This window comes from Crocodylus siamensis, chromosome 3, assembly GCF_052110815.1.
Source record: "Crocodylus siamensis isolate JL-2025a chromosome 3, ASM5211081v1, whole genome shotgun sequence".
Lineage (NCBI taxonomy): Eukaryota > Metazoa > Chordata > Crocodylia > Crocodylidae > Crocodylus > Crocodylus siamensis.
The window spans coordinates 109138969-109156461 of NC_143397.1; the positions used below are offsets into that span (position 1 = coordinate 109138969).

A 17493-nucleotide genomic window follows, 5' to 3' on the forward strand; every position below is an offset into this window, starting at 1 on the left:
GTTATTCTGGCAAATGTCCACGAGGGGCCAGCAGGGGAGATTATGCTTAGGGGAAACCAACACGGGTTTATTAGAGGCAGGTCCTATCAGACCAACCTGGTGGCCTTCTACGACCAGGTCACCAAATCCTTAGATGCAGGGGTAGCAGTGGACATAATCTTTCTGGACTTTTGGAAGGCTTTCAACACTGTCTCTCACCCTGTTCTCATTAAAAAAACTGGGGGACTGTGGTGTCGACACCTACACAGTCAAATGGGTCGCCAACTGGCTGGAGGGCTGCACCCAGAGAGTGGTGGTGGATGGGTCATTTTCTATCTGGAGGGATGTGGGCCGTGGGGTCCCGCAGGGCTCGGTCCTTGGGCCTGCACTGTTAAACATCTTCATCAGTGACTTGAAGGAGGGAGTAAAAAGCACCCTGTTCAAATTTGCTGATGACACTAAGATGTGGGGGGATGTGGGCATGCTAGCAGGGAGGAATAGGCTTCAATCAGACCTAGATAGGTTACAGAGGTGGGTGGATGAGAATAGGATGGGATTAAACACTGACAAGTGAGAGGTGATGCACCTGGGGGGAAAAACCAGCACCATACCTACTGGCTGGGGAACTCCCTTCTCATCAGTGCAAAGGCAGAAAAGGATCTTGGAGTCATCATTGATGCCAAGATAAATATGGGCAGGCAGTGTGGGAATGCAGTCAGGAAGGCCAACCGCACCTTGTCGTGCATCCACAGATGCATCTCAAGCAGGTCCAAGGAGGTGATACTCCCCTCTATGCGGCACTGGTCAGGCCACAGCTGGAGTACTGCATCCAGTTCTGGGCGCCGCACTCCAGGAGGGATGTGGACAGCATGGAGAGTGTCCAGAGGAGGGCCACTCTCATGATTGGGGGCAGCAGGGCAGGCCCTATGAGGAGAGGCTACGGGACCTGAACCTGTTCAGCCTCCACAAGAGAAGGCTGAGAGGGGATCTAGTGGCCTGTTACAAACTAATCAGAGGGGACCAGCAGGCACTGGGGGAGTCCCTTTTCCCCCGAGCACTACCAGGAGTGACTAGAAATAATGGTCACAAGCTGCCAGAGGGTAAATTCAGACTAGACATCAAGAGGTGCTACTTCACGGTCAGGGCGGCTAGGGTCTGGAACCAACTTCCAAGCAAAGTGGTGCTGCCTCCTACCCTGGAGGTCTTTAAGACAAGGCTTGACGATTACATTGCTGGGGTCGTTTGACTCCAGTACTCTTTCCTGCCATGGCAGGAGGTCAGACTTGATGATCTGCTCAGGTCCCTTCTGACCCTACTAACTATGAAACTTGCCTGAGGCTTTAACTGGCAGCCCAAACCCCACTCACTCCAGCTGGCCACTGTCTGGCCCTCCTGCTTCACTGCTGGGAAAGCAGCTTCTTCATTTATCTCCAGCTATGGCAATAGACTCTAAGTTAAGGTCTGCTTTGGTAAGTCTCTCTTTTCCTCTGCTCTCTGGCTTTTCTGGTTCCTGTCATTGCTTAGCTGTTTTTGGACTCTGGCTTGTGGATTTTCCCTTGGATCTGGTAATTTGGTATCCAGTTCCTGGATTCTGACCTGGCCTGTGTTTTTGGACTTGATCCCAGGGTTTCCCTCCTTAGATCTGGTAACTTGGCTCCCAAACCCTGACCTAGTCGGTGTTTAGATCAGCGTTTCCCAACTGGTTTCCCAACCCCCCCTCCCCCCCTCCCAGCTCTGCTTTTGGCCGGCGTGCCATGGAATGGAAAAGGTTGGGAAATGCTGATTTAGACAACACCCCTGCTCCTTTCTCTCAGGGGCCTAATCACTACACCACACTACATATGAGCAACAAGTGTTAAAGGCCCAAAATACATTGCCAATGACACAATCTAAGGGCCCTTGGGGCACTTGGAAACTTACCTTGATGGAGATCCTGGGCTTTGCTGAGCTCCTTAAATCTGCCCTGTACCAACCCCTAGGGTTGCCAACCATCCTGGATTGGCCAGGAGTTTCCCGGGATTGGCATCAATCTCCTGGTGACTGTTGAAAGCAATCCAGGAAATTGACATTGTGAACAGATTGAACAGTCCAATTAATGACTAGAGGTGTATTGATGCATCGGTCCCATATTGGATCAGCACCAATATAAGGAAAATTGACAGTATCGGCAACTGTTTTTCTTTTTGCTGACGTGGCTGATAATGTCACCAATAAATGCCCCAGTGAAGGAGGGAGCGAGGGTGGGACAGGCGTAGGTGCAGGTGCAGGCGTAGGCACTGCACAGCCAGGGTGGAGCGTGGGACAGAGCTGTGAGCAGCTCATCCAGAGAATGCAGGGAAGGGGTGGCAGCTCCCACTGCTGCATGCACCCTGGGAGGGCATGGGAGGAGTGTGCCCCTGGATCTGCATGCGGGGTGAGGGCAGGCTGCAGTTGCAGGATGGGGTTGGGGGCAGTGCCAGGCTCTTCCCGGCAGGAGGGCTGGGCCAGGGCTGCACTGGGAGGAGGTGGCAGTGGTGCTGTGATGGGGGCTATGGTGAATTTGGGGGGGTCTGTACCCCCCTGTAGCCTCTCTTCCAGTGCCACTGCTGCCCACCTTGAACACAACCCAGCCCAGGCCCCTGCTGGGAAGAGCTCGGTGGTGCCCTGGCCCCAGCATGCAGCAGCAGTCTGCCCTCAACCTGTGCGCAGACCCGGGGGCACATGCCCCCCATGCCCTCCTGGGGAGCATAGTGACACAAGCTGCCCTCCCGTGCCACCCAGACGAGCCATTCACAGCTCTGTCCCATGCTCTGCCCTGTCTGCACAGCCCCTGCCCCTGCCCCAGCCCCACTCCCTCCCTCACCACGGGGGCCTCGATCTCCCCCCGCACACCCCTCCCCTCACAACAGACTTACCAGCTGGATGCTGCTTTTCAAGCTGCTGAGCTGCATATCAGCAATCAAATTGGTATCAGATGATATGGCTCATTAAAAATTGGCCATCAGTATTGGCCCAAAAACTCTATTGGTGCACCCCTATTAATGACATTATGTCATGTTGGAAAAAAAATCTCCCAGAATAGCTTCAGTCAGAGTTAGCAACCTTACCAACCCCACTGTTTCAGCTTCAACACAGTGTTCAAAGGGAGGGTTCAAGTCAGGGTCTGGCTTCAAGTCTTACAGCTGCTGGGCCTGGATGCAGAAAACTAGCTGAGGAAGCAGTCTTCTGTGTTGTAGTAAAAGCTAGAGTTGCTCTCAGGCTGTTGGGTGCCTCTTTTCCTGCCCCCACATGGTAATGAGGGGCAGGGGTTGGTCTGGACAGAACACAATGAGAGATGAGTTAATCAACACTGACACGCTTCTGATGATGCCTCTAAAATGAAAGGATGTAGAGAGACTAAAATGGCCCTTTGCCGTGCTGCTTGGCTTGATCATTGCTGAGGCCTTGTGCTTGTCCTGGGTGTGGATGGAGGATTTTGGCCTGCTGGTCTGTCATTCAGCCTCAAAGTCCTTGTCAACTTCCTCCTGGCATTAGGTAAGGTGGGGAAAGTTTGACACGTGTCAGCTGGAGACCTTTGTGACTGTGGGCCCTCAGGTAGTATCCACTCACTCCTTGAACTCTACAGAGCATGGTGTTGTCCTGGGTTCCCATTTTAAAATTTCCCTGAAGATCCTTCATTTCAACTCTGACTGACACCTTTCTTATCCTGTTCTTAACATCTGTCACCTATACCTGAGTCATTCTGTGGCCCCTGTCTGTTTTGAGGGCATGACTTCCACAACTTCCCTGAGGTTGCTGTCAACTACATGTTATTAAATAGGAAGGTGACTTTTAGGAACAGAGTGTTCAAATTTTCAACACAAGAAAAAATGAGGCCTTTTTTCCTCTTCATGTCTCTTGTGAAAGGTCTTTTATACAGAGGACATTAGGCCAATTAAAAAGGAAAGAAAATTAAAATGGAAGTGGATACAAATATCCACAATTATCTGTCCAGTCTGATTTTTTTAGAGTCTGTTTCTACAGCATCCTCTGATACTTCATCTATTGTAACTGTCATGCTGGGCAATTACCCTGACAAGATGTAAAAATGTCACATGACCTACCGGCATCATCCTACTTTTAGACAGGAAATGCAGGATGGGTTGGAAGGAAACTGGTCTGTATCCCAATTTGTGTACTCTGAAAATAATTCAGAGCGTCAGTGCACATTTAAAACAGAGTGAAAAGTCTAGTAGCTACTGGGCATGCTAGTAATTATTTCTTAATGTGACTGTCATGGCATTTAAAATCACCTTACCTTCTAGACAGCATAGCAAATGGATTCTGAATGAACATTAGCCACTTGCTTTGGTCTCAGAGAGCTCCGAAGATATCCATCTCAATAAATTTCTATTTATGGGAGGAGTGTGTAAGGCAGGAGGGCCATGGCCCTCATGATTAAGTAGCACTCTGGGGTCTTTTGCCTTAGAAGGGCTGTGGACTGGTTGTGTTGTTTTCCCAGAACTGTCAGGATCCAGACCCTCCTCACCATTCAGTGAGTTGTTGCTTGGCACCAGGCCCATCCAGCTCTCAGGAGGGCTTCCAGGCCTCCCCCAATTCACTGAAGTTGGGTAGATGCCCGTGGATACTTCTAAAATTTCAGTCATGTAGGAGACGTTGTCTTGGACAATGAGACTCTCTTTGAGGTTTCACCTATAGTAGCACAGGCCTGAAGGGAGGGATGTTTTAGCCTTGTTCTGTCCTCTCATGACTAGTTCTGTTGCTTGTGCCAGTGTAGTTGGCATGTACAAAACCTTCCATAATTTAATAGCTTTTATAGCATGGCCTAACTAGTGAGGCATGAAACTGGCCTATCTTCCTTCTGCATCTATGGAGGCCATGCCTTTCAGCCTGCTTGTGGAATTGTCGATGAAGGGGCTATTTTCTCTTGCTATTGGCATTTGTTTTCTAGGAACATGAAAGTGAAGGAGATTAAGAAATAGAGCAGGGAATGGTCTGCTGAGTAGCACACCAGCATGTGATTCAGGATGCCCGTGTTCTACTCCAAAGCCTGTGAATAATTCACTGGGTGACCTTGAGATAGCCACTTTACTTCTCGATTTCCTTTCCTAGCCATTGCCTGTCCTGTCTCTTGTGGGTAGGGATTGTCTCTCATGGGCTGGATGAAAGGACTGAGGAGAAGAGGGAGCAACGGTCTCAAGTTGCAGCTAGGGAAGTTTAGGTTAGATATTAGGAAGAATTTTCTCACCAGGAGGGTAGTAAAACACTGGAGCAGGTTACCTAGAGAGGTATTGGAAACTTCATCCTTGGAGGTTTTCAAAACTCAGCTAGACAAAACTCTGGTTGGGATTATCTAGTTGGGGATGGTCCTGCTTCATGCAGGTTGGACTAGATGACCTCCTGAGGTCCCTTCCAACCTGAGGATTCTATGATTGAGTGCATTGCCTAACTGGGATCTGTAGACTGTACTGCTGTCCAAAAATTAAATCAAGAAGTGGATGTTTGGATCAAGATGTTCTTTGGATGTGTACCAGGAAAGAGAAAACTACTGCATAAGAAGCCACAGGGTTGCTAGACTTGGAGTAAAAAGGCAGGAGTCCTACACATTGGTATGGAGGAAGATGTACTGAAAGAATGAAAAGTAGCTTTCTTCCTGCATGCAAACACAAATGTTTTGCCATTGTGATTCTGGGCACATTCAGCTTTTTGATTTTTTCCTTGCTGCCTGTTGCAATCCATATATTTCTTTCAGAGGCATCCCTGTAGTAATAAGAAGAGGAATCTATTAAGATGGTTATCTGCAGAGAGGAGGAAATTGCTTACCTGAAACTCTTGTTCTCTGCAGATTGAATCTCAGCAGATCCCCTACCATTTCCACTTCACAGCACCAAGGGGGCTCTGCATATTTCAATTCTATTTCCCTAATTAATTGGAGACTGTTGTGGGATTATTTTCCCCCTTCTGTTTCAAAGGAATTGACTGCTGAAAAAATAGGGGGAGGTGAAGGACCTACATAGAAGGTACATGGCTTAATTAGTTGTTATAGCCAATAGCTCAGCTTTCCTGAACTGGTAAATAATTTCCAGTTAAACAAACAGCTTCCTTTCTCTTCCTAAGAGAGATTGGTCCATTGTGCTCCTGTCTGTTCCATTAAGAGACAGAAGAGGAGGGTGACTGATAGTTATTTTTCTACCTTGCCACCTAATACTGGGGAGTTTACATGGATCTATCTACCACCTTGGTATTCAAATACTAACCAAGATCCAGAGGTACTGAGGTTGCTGTAATAGCCAGAAATTGTGCTTTCTTTTGGCTGGTCCCCTAAAACCAGTAATTTTGCCAAGAGCAAATTTTTCAAATGTGTAAACAGAGGTTTGTGGTCATCTTCTGAAAGCTAAATAAGTGCCAGAGGCTTAGCACCTTTAACATCTCACAAGTCTAACATGTAACAGAGCACTAAGGGTGAATGCCTCTGTAATCACCGCTACAAGAGTTAGATAAGAAGTGCCTTATTGGGTCAGACAATGGCAGGGATGTATGTTTTAAAGCAGGGCTGTACAACTGACAGTCCAAGTTTAAGCTGCAGCCTCCTGGCAGACTGCTTCTTCCCCCATCACTCTGGGAGGTGCGGCAAGGGACTGTAGGTCAGGAGCGAGGGACACTGGCAGGGTTGAGGGGAGGACTGTGGTTTGTGAGAGAGGGGTAACGGCAGATCAGGTCTGCTCAGCACCACAAAGCAGTTGGAGAGACAGCCACAGTTGGACCTGCATCCTAGTGAGCAAAGGGAGCAAAGGGAGCTTTGATTTTCTATGATAAAAACCCCCAAATCAAACACCAAAATATACAGATATTTAGAATGTATTTTATTATAATGACTGAGGCACTGGTAGGTTTCCAAATTGCTTTAAAATTGCAAATATATCAATAAAACATTGTGTTCAGCTGATACCTATATATATACTAGTGGTATTTCATCTTAAGCATGGAAAAATCTGGATTTGGGGTTTTTTAATCAGATAATTTTTGATTATTTAACAGAGAAAACTAGAAACCCTGTTCATTACTGTCCCATGTATACACAATCATTGACTTAGAGATGCTAGAGGAAACATCTCCAACTCTTTAATTCAATAATTATTAATAGACCTATCATCCATGAATTTATCTGATCCCTTTCTGAACCTGGCTATGCTATTTGACACTATCACCTTTCAGGGCAATGAGTTCCAGAAGTTAATCACATGCTGTGCAAAAAAGTGCTTTCTTCTGTTTTAAATCTGTCTCCTACTACTTTTGATAGTTACTCTCTAGTTTTAGTATTCTGGGTCTTTGTGAATAACTATTCATTTTATCTTTGCCCTCTCAAGATGTGGATGCATCATGGATTTGCATAGTGGCATGATAATGTTCTCCATTTTGTTTTCAGTTCCCTTCTTAATGGTGCCCAGTATTTTACTGGCTTTTCTGGTTGTAGCTGCACATTGAGCTGTGTAAGAGGAGTCAAGGGACTTTGTCACTTCAAGAAGAAAAGGACAGAAGGCAAGGCTTGCAATCAGGCTGGGCAAGGGCCAGCTTCTGACAAGAAAGCAGCCCAAGAGACTGTAGAGAGGAACTACAGAGGTGCAGATAGTAGGGGTGTGCGAAATGGGTGCTATTTGATTCGGATTTGGCCCAAATCAGGGACAGTGATTTGATTAGTTGATTCAGATCACCGTCACTGTTTCGCTTCAGCTGAATCCGAATCTGAAAATTCGATGCTGATTTGGACAATCAGTGATTCGGACATACACACAGCTTTAAATGTTTTTTCTACATACCTTGAGGCACCAGGCATGGCTCATGAATGCTGCGATGTTGGGGCAGATGGAGTGTCTCACAGGAGCACCAGGGGTGGGGTGGGGTGGGGGGTGTGGTGCCGCATACTCAGCGGTGAACCCAGAAGTGGACCAGAAGTACTTCTGGCCCACTTCTGGGTCTGCTGGGGAGCACGTGGGGGCCCCCCCACACCCCTTTGGATTGGCAATCAGCTGCGGGGAGACCCTGGGTGCCCCCCAGACCCAGAAGGCACCAGTTGCCGAGATGGAGGGGGGGAGGGCGGGGCCCTGGCTCACTCCCCAGTGGACCTGGAAGTGGACCAGAAGTGCTTCTAGTTCACTTCTGGGTCTGCTGCTGAGAGCGCTGGGGACTCCCCTGTGCTCCTGTGGGACGCTCCATGTGCCCCAGCATTGGCAGATTTATGAGCCTCCTGGTACCTTGAGGTATGTAGAAAAAGCGCTTAATTCTGTGCCTATGGCCAAATCTTTTCGAATCTCTCCAAATAGATTCGAAGGGTTCTGATTCAATTTGCAGAGATTAAAGGCTCTCCTCATTTGATTCAGATTTGGAGATTTGGCCACTGAATTGGGCCGAATCTCTGCCTAATCAAATCAGTGACCTAAGCTTCGCACAGCCCTAGCAGATAGCTACCTGGGGTAAGCTGCCCCTGAAATAAGCCACAGGGCTTATTGCAGGGCTCTAAGTAGACAGGTAATGAAAAACCAGGTAAAGAACAGGTGAGCAGACTGCAGGAGACCAGACCAGCAGGCTGAGTAATGGGATAAGCAGAAGCCCCTGGGTAAGTTGGGGTGTGAAGGGGGACATCATGTGGAAGTCTTGTGACCTGAAGGGGTGGAGCTAGAGGGCTCAGTGTGACCCTGAACTCCTGATTTCTCATCTGCAAGGGAAGGGAACCCAGGTAACATAGATATGCAGGAAAGCTGGAGGGAGCCAATGGAGAGAGGGCAGGAGGTTGCTAGGACCTGGAAACTCAGTAGGGCAGAGGTCTGGTGCCTGGAGACCATTTGGTCAAATGTTCATTTCCTTGTTTTGACTGGAGGCTTGGCTATGGCAAAAGGGGCAGTTGAAGGCCACAGTGAGGACGGACTGCTTTTTAAGCCCTGCGAAGGTCATGGACCTGGTAAGCTGAAGCAACCCTGCCAGGGCCAGGGACCCGCTGGGCTAAGTGAGCTGACATTAAGATAGAGCTGGGGGTCTGGTAGATGGAACTAGTGTAAGACCCATGAAGTATGGGCATGGCTATAAGGGAGGCTGAAGACCACTATTAGGGCCAGTGGGGCCATGAGTGGTGCTAGAGAGGCAGGGCCTGTGGCTGAGTGCAGAGAAGTAGAACAATGGGTTTGAGCTTACAGAGGACTGGGCCAGAAGGGCCCAGAGCCTGGAGTTAAGCAAGTCACTTTTAGCTAGGACTGAGAACAAGAGGAGGAGTCCTGCTCAGGGCAGGGAACTATGCCTGATGATGAGTAGGGACAGACGAAGCACCAAAAGCCCACTTTTGCCTCTGACTGAATACGATAATCATCTTATCCATCAAGACACAATGGGTAAGGCAGCAGAGTGATCCCCTGGGAGGCTACAGTGGAGCAAGCAGGACAAGTGGGGCCAGTAGGGGGCCACACAGCTAGCCTTCAAGGTTGGGTCTTGGAACAGCTGATATTTTCAGCTAACAGCCTACATAGCTTAGCTTCACCTGACAGGCAGTACCAGGGAAGACCCTGCACTAGCTAATGGATGGGAGAGTTGGGAACCTCAAGAACACGGATGAGAGGAGTCTGGAGGAAATGGCAGGCATGTACCCACCCTTTTAGTATGCCTTCCCTGAACACTTAAGAAGGGTTATCTATGCTTTAGGGTTTTTTTCTACAATAACTGTGAAGGAAATAATTGGATAGTTAAACTGACAGATGGAAGTAGCAGTTATCATCTGCATGTAATAGGTGGGGAACTTCAACAAAGAGACATGGACTGTATCACCACATGCAGGTACAGGCGGTTTGTGGCACCACAAACCTCTTTGCAGAGCCACAAACTGCGCATGTGGGATATTAAAATGTGCACTATGCTGCAGACTTACAGCATGGGGGCAAAATATGCTACAGGGATTTCCTGGTAGCAAGCCCTCCCACACCACACGGGGCTCCAGCATGCTAGAAGCCAGGAGGAGCTGGGAAAGGGCAGTTTGTCCAAAATGGGACACAGTGTCCCACAACAAAGCTCAGGGGCTTCCACTGTGGTACAAAGTAGTGGCACAAATTTGTACTGTTTGTGCCGCTCCAGATGCATGCCTCTACACATCTGGACGTGGACATAAAGTGTATTATCCCAGAACACACAGAAAGTCAGTGGCAAAGCCAGGAACTGAACTCAGATCATTTGATTTTCCACTTGCATATCATAATCATAATCATAAGACTATCTTTCTTCTCCAATCACACTACTTCAGGCTGATTGGTATCATTATTAATAAAAATCTGGGAAGTTTTCTTCCTTCATAAATGCAGCTTCTATAGCTGAAAATTCCCATCATCTGACAAATCCTGTACCAACATTTTGGAAGTGACCTCAGTGAAAAAGATGACCAGTCTCTAAAGGGATTCCTTCAAGAAGTGTGTAGATAGGTGACTTCCAGTGCTGTGATTCCTTGTGTTAACTGCACATTGGATCATCTTGGAGTTTCTTTATAGGCAACCCAGTTGGATTTCAGGCCACCAGCTGTCACCTTTCTTGGGCCAGAATCCTGTGTTTACTTCAGCATGTGTGTCATCTGTTCAACATGTGTTGGGCTGTTCTCTCAGGACTATCCAGTTAGCCAAATGCCTTAGTTGGTTCAGAACAAAATCATTTCGGGGAAAACAGATCTTGAAAACAACAATCAGTGTCTCTGTATTCTAAGCTTACCAGGTCACATGGAGATCCTGGCAGATCTAATGTCTTTATGTTTTTTTGCCAAGTCTATCTGTACAGCGTCAAGCCTGACAGTTTTTAAATAGAGTGCACCCCTTCCTTTCCCCACATCAGGAGAAATTTTATTTTTCAGTTTCCAGTCCTTTGTCAGCTGAGGCCTTTGAGCCAGGTTGGATCACTTGAAGTACATTTCCTTCCAGGACATGAAACTTCTAAAGACTAATTACCTGGTGTAGCATGCCAGGAACCTGGGGCGAGGGGGCTGTGATGCCCCCTGATGGCCAACCTGCTCCCATTATATCCTTGGTCCCTTAAGCATTCGCCCCTTCTCCTCACCTGCCACACCTTGATGGAAATAAGTACTTAGACAAGGGAGGTTGCCTTTGGGATCCCTGAGTGAGATCTTATTTGCTCTTGAGCTTAAGTCTCATTACTTTGTGCCTGAAGGGCTTATAACATGGCTCCAACTGCCCCTTACACCACACCTGTGCCTTTGCAGGTGTTATCAGTCACATCCATCATCAGCCCCCTTGCACCATGGCCTCTGTCCCTGTGACTGGGCCTCTCTGCCCAGGCATTTTGCCTAGCTTGGCTATAGTTCTAGATGTAGCCTCCAGGCTTGCCTTCTCCACCTGGGCACTCTGCCTCTGATGGCTAGTCCTGAGCACAGCATCTCAGCCTGCGCTCCCCACCTGGGCACTTTGCCTCTGTGTACTACTTCCCAGCACTGTGTCCTACCCTCTCAGGCTCCTGTCTCCGCCGCTCCTGAGCTTTGGGCCTCTGGCCCTGTTCTCTGGGCTCCCTTGCCCTATATTTTTGGGCTATGGGTCTACTGACCCCCTTGGTCTCTGGTAATAGTCCCTGACTCTTAGTCTCCCTAGACTTTGGCCCACTTCTAGGACAGGTGAGACCACAGCCATCCTGGCCTCCTTGCTTCCCAGTTCTTTGGTTCTCTGCTCTCTCCTGCTCCTCCGCAGGCTACAGCCTCTCTAGCCATATTTCCCAGGCCCCTCTATTCCCAGGCCTGTTTTTGCTCCCACTGACCTATTGGCTCACCAGCCCTTGCTCACAGGTTTCTCCATTCCTAGGCCTGTTGGGACCTCCTCCATCCCTTAATCCCAGCCAGAAACCTCCAGAGATGTTTACCCCAGCTCAGATGTTACCTAGGAGCCCTCCTGCCCAGTAGCTCCTCTCTCCATGGCCCTCAGAGCTAGGCTGCCTGAGTGGCTCAGGCCCTGGGTTTATATGCTTCAAGCCCAGCCCCCTTCTGGTCAGGTGACACTCTAATTGGTCCCTGCCACACCTGCAGGCTGCTTCTCATGCAGCCTCTTCCCCTCTTAAAGTGACAGGTGTGTTAATGGGCCCATGTTGTTTACACATGGGGGACTTGAATTAATTCTCCCCTCCTATTTCCTTTAGCACCTTAAAGAAGCATCCTGTACCCTTCACCCTGGAATATAATCACCAACAGACCTATAAAACTGCATCTAACATTTATGAAGTTAATAAAATAATCTTTTAATATTCCACGATTTCAGGGCATTGACCTCTCACAAGGGCATTTCATACCATTGTACTGTAACCTCCTAAATCAGTGGCTCCCAACCTCAGGTTGCAACCCAAATCAGGATTGTGTGGGGTCCATCCCTCACTCCATCTCTCCCATCTCCGGGGCTCTCCCGGTGCATGGTACATGTGGCTTTTGCTACTGCTGCCCCCTGTGATCCCAGCCCAGGCTCTTCTGGCACCGCCAGGCATGAGTGAGTCGGTGGCAGGGGCAGGAGTCATGACCTGGATTTAGGGTCACAGCAACAAAAAGCTTGGGAGCCACTGTTCAAATGGTGGTAAGAGCTGTGTAGGTTCAAGTAAGTTTGCATCAGTTTAGTCGTCTGTCATTTGGAGACTGTTTTTCTACAACCACAATGAAAAATGCAAATGGTTTCTTACCTTTTAAAAGTGACTTTCACAGGTTCTCCATAAAGGGCAATCCATTCCTGAATACATACTCTCTGAAGGAATAATCTGGACATTTTACAGATACAGCAGTTAATTGATTTACCTTGCTGTGGTTACAGCAGTCTGTACCAACCAACAGAATTCCTGTCTGCCAAGGGTTCAGATAAGAGCTCTAGAGATTAATTTGAGGGGGAAAATAAGTTACATCCTCTTGTATTAATTCATTTCACAGTCTTGACAACAATCGTATACACAGTAGACTCTCATATTCAGGTTAGACAGTTATCATGGACCATATACCAGAGTATGAGAAAATAACACCTGTGTTTGTGCCATTTCCTCTGAAACAGGTTTAGATTTTGAACTGTTTTTAATATATTTGCCTTTTTTAGTAAAGAATGCCTGTGGTGGGTTTTCTTTTTAACTCCTTGTGAAAGGATTAAAAAGGATTTCAATTAACAAAATGGCCACATCTAGATGAGCATGGATGTAAGGTATGTGGTGTCACTGATTCGTCTGCATACATTGCACATGCAGGCGTGCCCCACACTGCTACCTGGCAGCACAAAAAAAATCCACAACAAAAAAAAAAGCAGGGTGGTGCATTTGGCAGCAGCCCATGCTGCCCAAAACCAGAGCCTAGTTGGCTAGAGCCACACTCCAGCTGAGGACCAGGTTGCGAGCTGCAAGAGCCCCCAGGGCTTCAGGTAAGGCTGCTGCGGTCAGCACAAAGTGTGCCACGGCTACTTGTCCCTGGAGAAACAAATATTTCCACTTGTGTGGAGGCAGCTAATGAATTTTAGAAGACAGTGAAAAAAACTGCCTGTTGGAAAAGTTTTAGGCCAGGGTTCTCAACTTTTTTTGGACCAAGACACACCTTGTTACAGTGGAGAGACCCATTTTTAGACTCAAGGTACCTCTTTAGAATATGCCAGACCTTAGCTTTCACTTTTTTTCCTACAAAAAAATAACAAACTAATTCTTCTGTGGCAAAGAACTCAGAAAGACCACAACAGGTCAGAATATGCTTGACACTGAGAGCATCTATATGTTCTATTAATGTGCTATAGGCTTACTGCACAGTATTTTATTTCCCAGAGGTATGACTACATGTGCACCCTGTTGGGAGAAAATCTGCTCCTGCCCTGCTCTGCCCCCCCTCCATCAACTAGGAGGAGTTCCAGGCTCCCCGGAGGTATGGGGCTAATCCCCATGTGGACAGGGCCAGGAAAGCTCTGTCAGCTGCAGTGCCAGCTGTCTCCTGTCCCTGTGCACATTAGCGACTCCATCCTGATGCTGATTGGCTCCTGGTGGGAGCCAGTAGCTGAGCAGCACCAGGACTAGGCCCCCTGCTGGTGTGGCTGACTAGAAGCAAATTTTATCCTGGTCAACGTCTACATGAGCACTACTGCACAGTAACTAATGTGCAGCTAATCTAATACCTGTATTTACAGGCACTAGCTAACTGTGCAGTAGACTAATTTACATGGTTACATGGTGATGCTTTACTGTGCAGTCAGTTAGTATACTGAGCAGTAAAGCATCAGTCTACTGTGGACTCCTATTTGAAATCTCTTGCTTGATCTCATGAATGATGTGCAGCTGTTTGCACACCTAATATTGAGCCGCACCTTGTGGCACCCTGGTTGAAAACCACTGCTCTAAGCAGCCTGAGTCAGAAACCTTTTACAACAAGCATTTTCATTACTTCCTAAAATCTTTTAGGCATAACATCTCACTGGTAGTTGTGAACATCATTGATTCTTTCTGCCCACTCTGGAATGCTTCCCAAAAAGCACGAGAATCGCTTTGTAGACTAAATTTTGTCTCATGCTCTCAAAACAGACGGAATTTTTGGTAGAAATATATTTCCTCCCTGTCACAAAAAAGACCAAACTGCCCCTTTCAGAGGGGAAGGGGAAAGCTGTTCCTCAGTAAACCCCAAGAATCTTATTTGATTTCCCTCTCCTGAAAGGACCCCCCTGCAGCCAGCCCTAGCATGGATTCACAAGGAGACAGCCTCTGGCTTTGGGACCCTGGCTTTTCTTAGTCCCTAGCTTCCCCTGGGACCTGTAGCACCCCCATCTCTAAGGCTCCTTTTTTGGTCAGCTCCTGGGAAGGAAAGGGGTGTTTTTTTCCTTTTAAAGAGGGGTGTCAGGATGCTGATTGTCTCCAACACAGCAGAACAGGCTGATCCAAAACAGTCCTCATTGTGCCATTTCAGTTCCCTCTGTCCTCACTCTGAATTTACTCTGTACTCCCAGGGACCATTCCTGTACTCCCAGCCCACACCGGGACCTTCTCCCAGCCTCTCCTGGGACCTTTTCTCCCTGTCCTACCTTTGAACAATGATACAATGAAGCATTATGCCATAGGGAACCAATCCAAGAACAGTTTCTGGGCCCTGTTGTCTGGCCCAGACTGCCATCCGGCCCCAAGGTGAAAATGGCATATTGATGTCCTACTTAGGGACCTGGACCCAGTAACATACGCCCCTTGCCCCACCACCTTCCAGTGTTCCCAAGCAGAACTATAGGCTGGGACTTAGCCCACTTACCTTATTTCCTTCTACTACCCACCCCCACCCCAGAAAAAACAAACATTTTCAGAAAAAGATCATGCATGAAACATTTCACTTTGAGAGGCAAGTTTGAAAAAGTACAAAACAAGCAAAAATACTTCTTTCAATGTAATGCTCAGGTACCATAGCTATAGCTGCTATTACCTCCATCTCCTAATGTGCAGTATGTTGGGACCACTTACAGAATAGGATTGTACTTTATCTATATTCTCGTCATTTCTTGCTGTTTTTCAGGTTCGTGTTGTTCTGCTGAACTGGTGTGCTTGGTTTTTAAGAATGAGAAAACCTGGAGAAAACATAAAGCCCCTCTCTTGCAAGTACAGCTACTACAAGCAAGATTCAGGTATTAGCAGTGTTGAGATGAACGTTTTACCTGGGCACCAATCTAGCAATGGCAACATAATCTACAGCTATCATGCCATGGAAAATCCTTGCTGCCCACAAAACAGTGATTTAGGAGGCAAGTATGGAAAGGTCACTTGCTCCACCCCGGAAGATATTGAGCTTGTTCAAAAGAGGGCTTTAATGGATACTATCCCAGTGATCGTCAAAATCCTGGAAGAAGTTCAGTTCATTGCAATGCGCTTCAGAAAACAGGATGAGGGTGAAGAAATATGTAGTGAGTGGAAGTTTGCAGCTGCTGTTATAGACAGATTATGCTTGGTTGCATTTTCATTGTTTGCAATCATCTGCACATTTACAGTACTAATGTCTGCTCCAAATTTCATAGAAGCTGTTTCAAAGGATTTTACATAGAGCTCTGAGATGAACACAGTGAAAGAAATGCCATTTCCAAATAAGCGTTGCCATTAACTTTGTTAAATGAAGTAATTTGAAACAGAGAAATGTACTTTTATGAGCTAACTTGCATAGAAGGAAGTTGAAATTAGTTTCAGAAGCTGATTATCCCTAATGGTAGTGATTGTAATTACTGAATAATATAAAACACTGGGCTCTGTTATTTATTTCTTAGACTGTGTCTACCTGTAATAATGTCATAATCTGTGACAATTGAGATAGTTGAGAACCTAAACTACAGTATATTTGTTACAACTTTACACTAGTGTGTGTGCGCTGCTAAGAAAACACTAGTAGAAAACAGCTACTTTGACAAATCACTCAGATTAACCTGTTCTTTAGTAAACTGTCATTTTTGGTATCTTTATATTTTAGCATCTTTGTTTATTATGGCTGTGCTGTGCATTTCTCAGATTGGCAGTGATCACTGCACACTCTGGTATCTCTGTATAATGCCTTTAGTGAAATAAACTACAATTGTGTTAGCTTTTACTAATTCTGTGACTAATATTTTTTCCAGTAAATATGTTGATATAATGTACTTTCGCTAAGATTTTAAAGTATTTTTTTAAATGCATGTAAGATTGGTTGTTGAGAGAAAACAGAAAATTTGGTACCCATTCGGGCAAGTCCATAGATTCTACATGAGCTTGCCTCAGCCTCCTCTTGCTGTTTAGCTATTGCTGTGGTGCTTTGTGCTTAAGTTGAAACATCTCTAATGATTTTGAATTACAGCTGCCATTTAAATACAGCTTCAGTAAAGTCCATGGGAGGAATGCCACTTATTTCAGTTGGAGGCTAGGACTTCACTGTTAGAATTCACAGGTTTGTCTTGCAGTGCTGTATCTTTATTTTTTGCTCAGTTCTGTATGATTTACTTTCAAACATGGCCACAGCAGTCTTGTTAAAAGAACTGTGTAAAAGGACAATTTATTTTGTGTTAGCTACACTTTGACATAACCTACTTTTGCATTTACATGTACCAATTTGCTGTTATTAACTATTATAATGCAACGTTTAAACATTAATAAAGAGTAATTGTTAAATCATTCCATTGGTGTATGATGGTAAAAGGCATCTTATCACAGGCTTCTATCTATCTTGTAATGAAACTTTTGCCATAATACAGTTGCTTGGCTCTCTTGTTGGGATTTTAATCTACCAGCAGATTATGCAACTGGTCATGTGGCCACAAAGGGGGCCACTGGAATGTTCACCAGAGGATGAGTTCTTCACATCATGGTTAGAGGTGTTGGTTGTAGCTAAGGACATAGGCAGACAAGGTTCTTTGGGTAAATCTCATATCTTTTATTAGACCAACTAATATAGTTTGGAAAAATTCTTATTTTGGGTACAGCATCTGCAGTTCGAGTTGGTCATAAATTTGATATAAGATATCAGATTTACCCAGACAGTCTTGTCTGCCTCACATCATGATTAAACATTCTACCATCTGGTGC

At 46.5% G+C, this 17493-nt stretch overlaps 1 protein-coding gene across 1 annotated transcript in view; it reads left to right on the plus strand.

The window, feature by feature from the left end:
• Positions 1–17062, plus strand: part of LOC149868647 (neuronal acetylcholine receptor subunit alpha-7-like) — a 170114-nt gene extending 153052 nt beyond the window's left edge. Inside the window, exon 10 of the mRNA XM_090037257.1 lies at positions 15470–17062. Within this exon, the coding sequence (XP_089893383.1) occupies positions 15470–15991 (522 nt within the window). The 3' untranslated portion in view covers positions 15992–17062. The remainder of the gene's footprint in view (positions 1–15469) is intronic.
• The last annotated feature ends 431 nt before the right edge of the window (positions 17063–17493 follow it).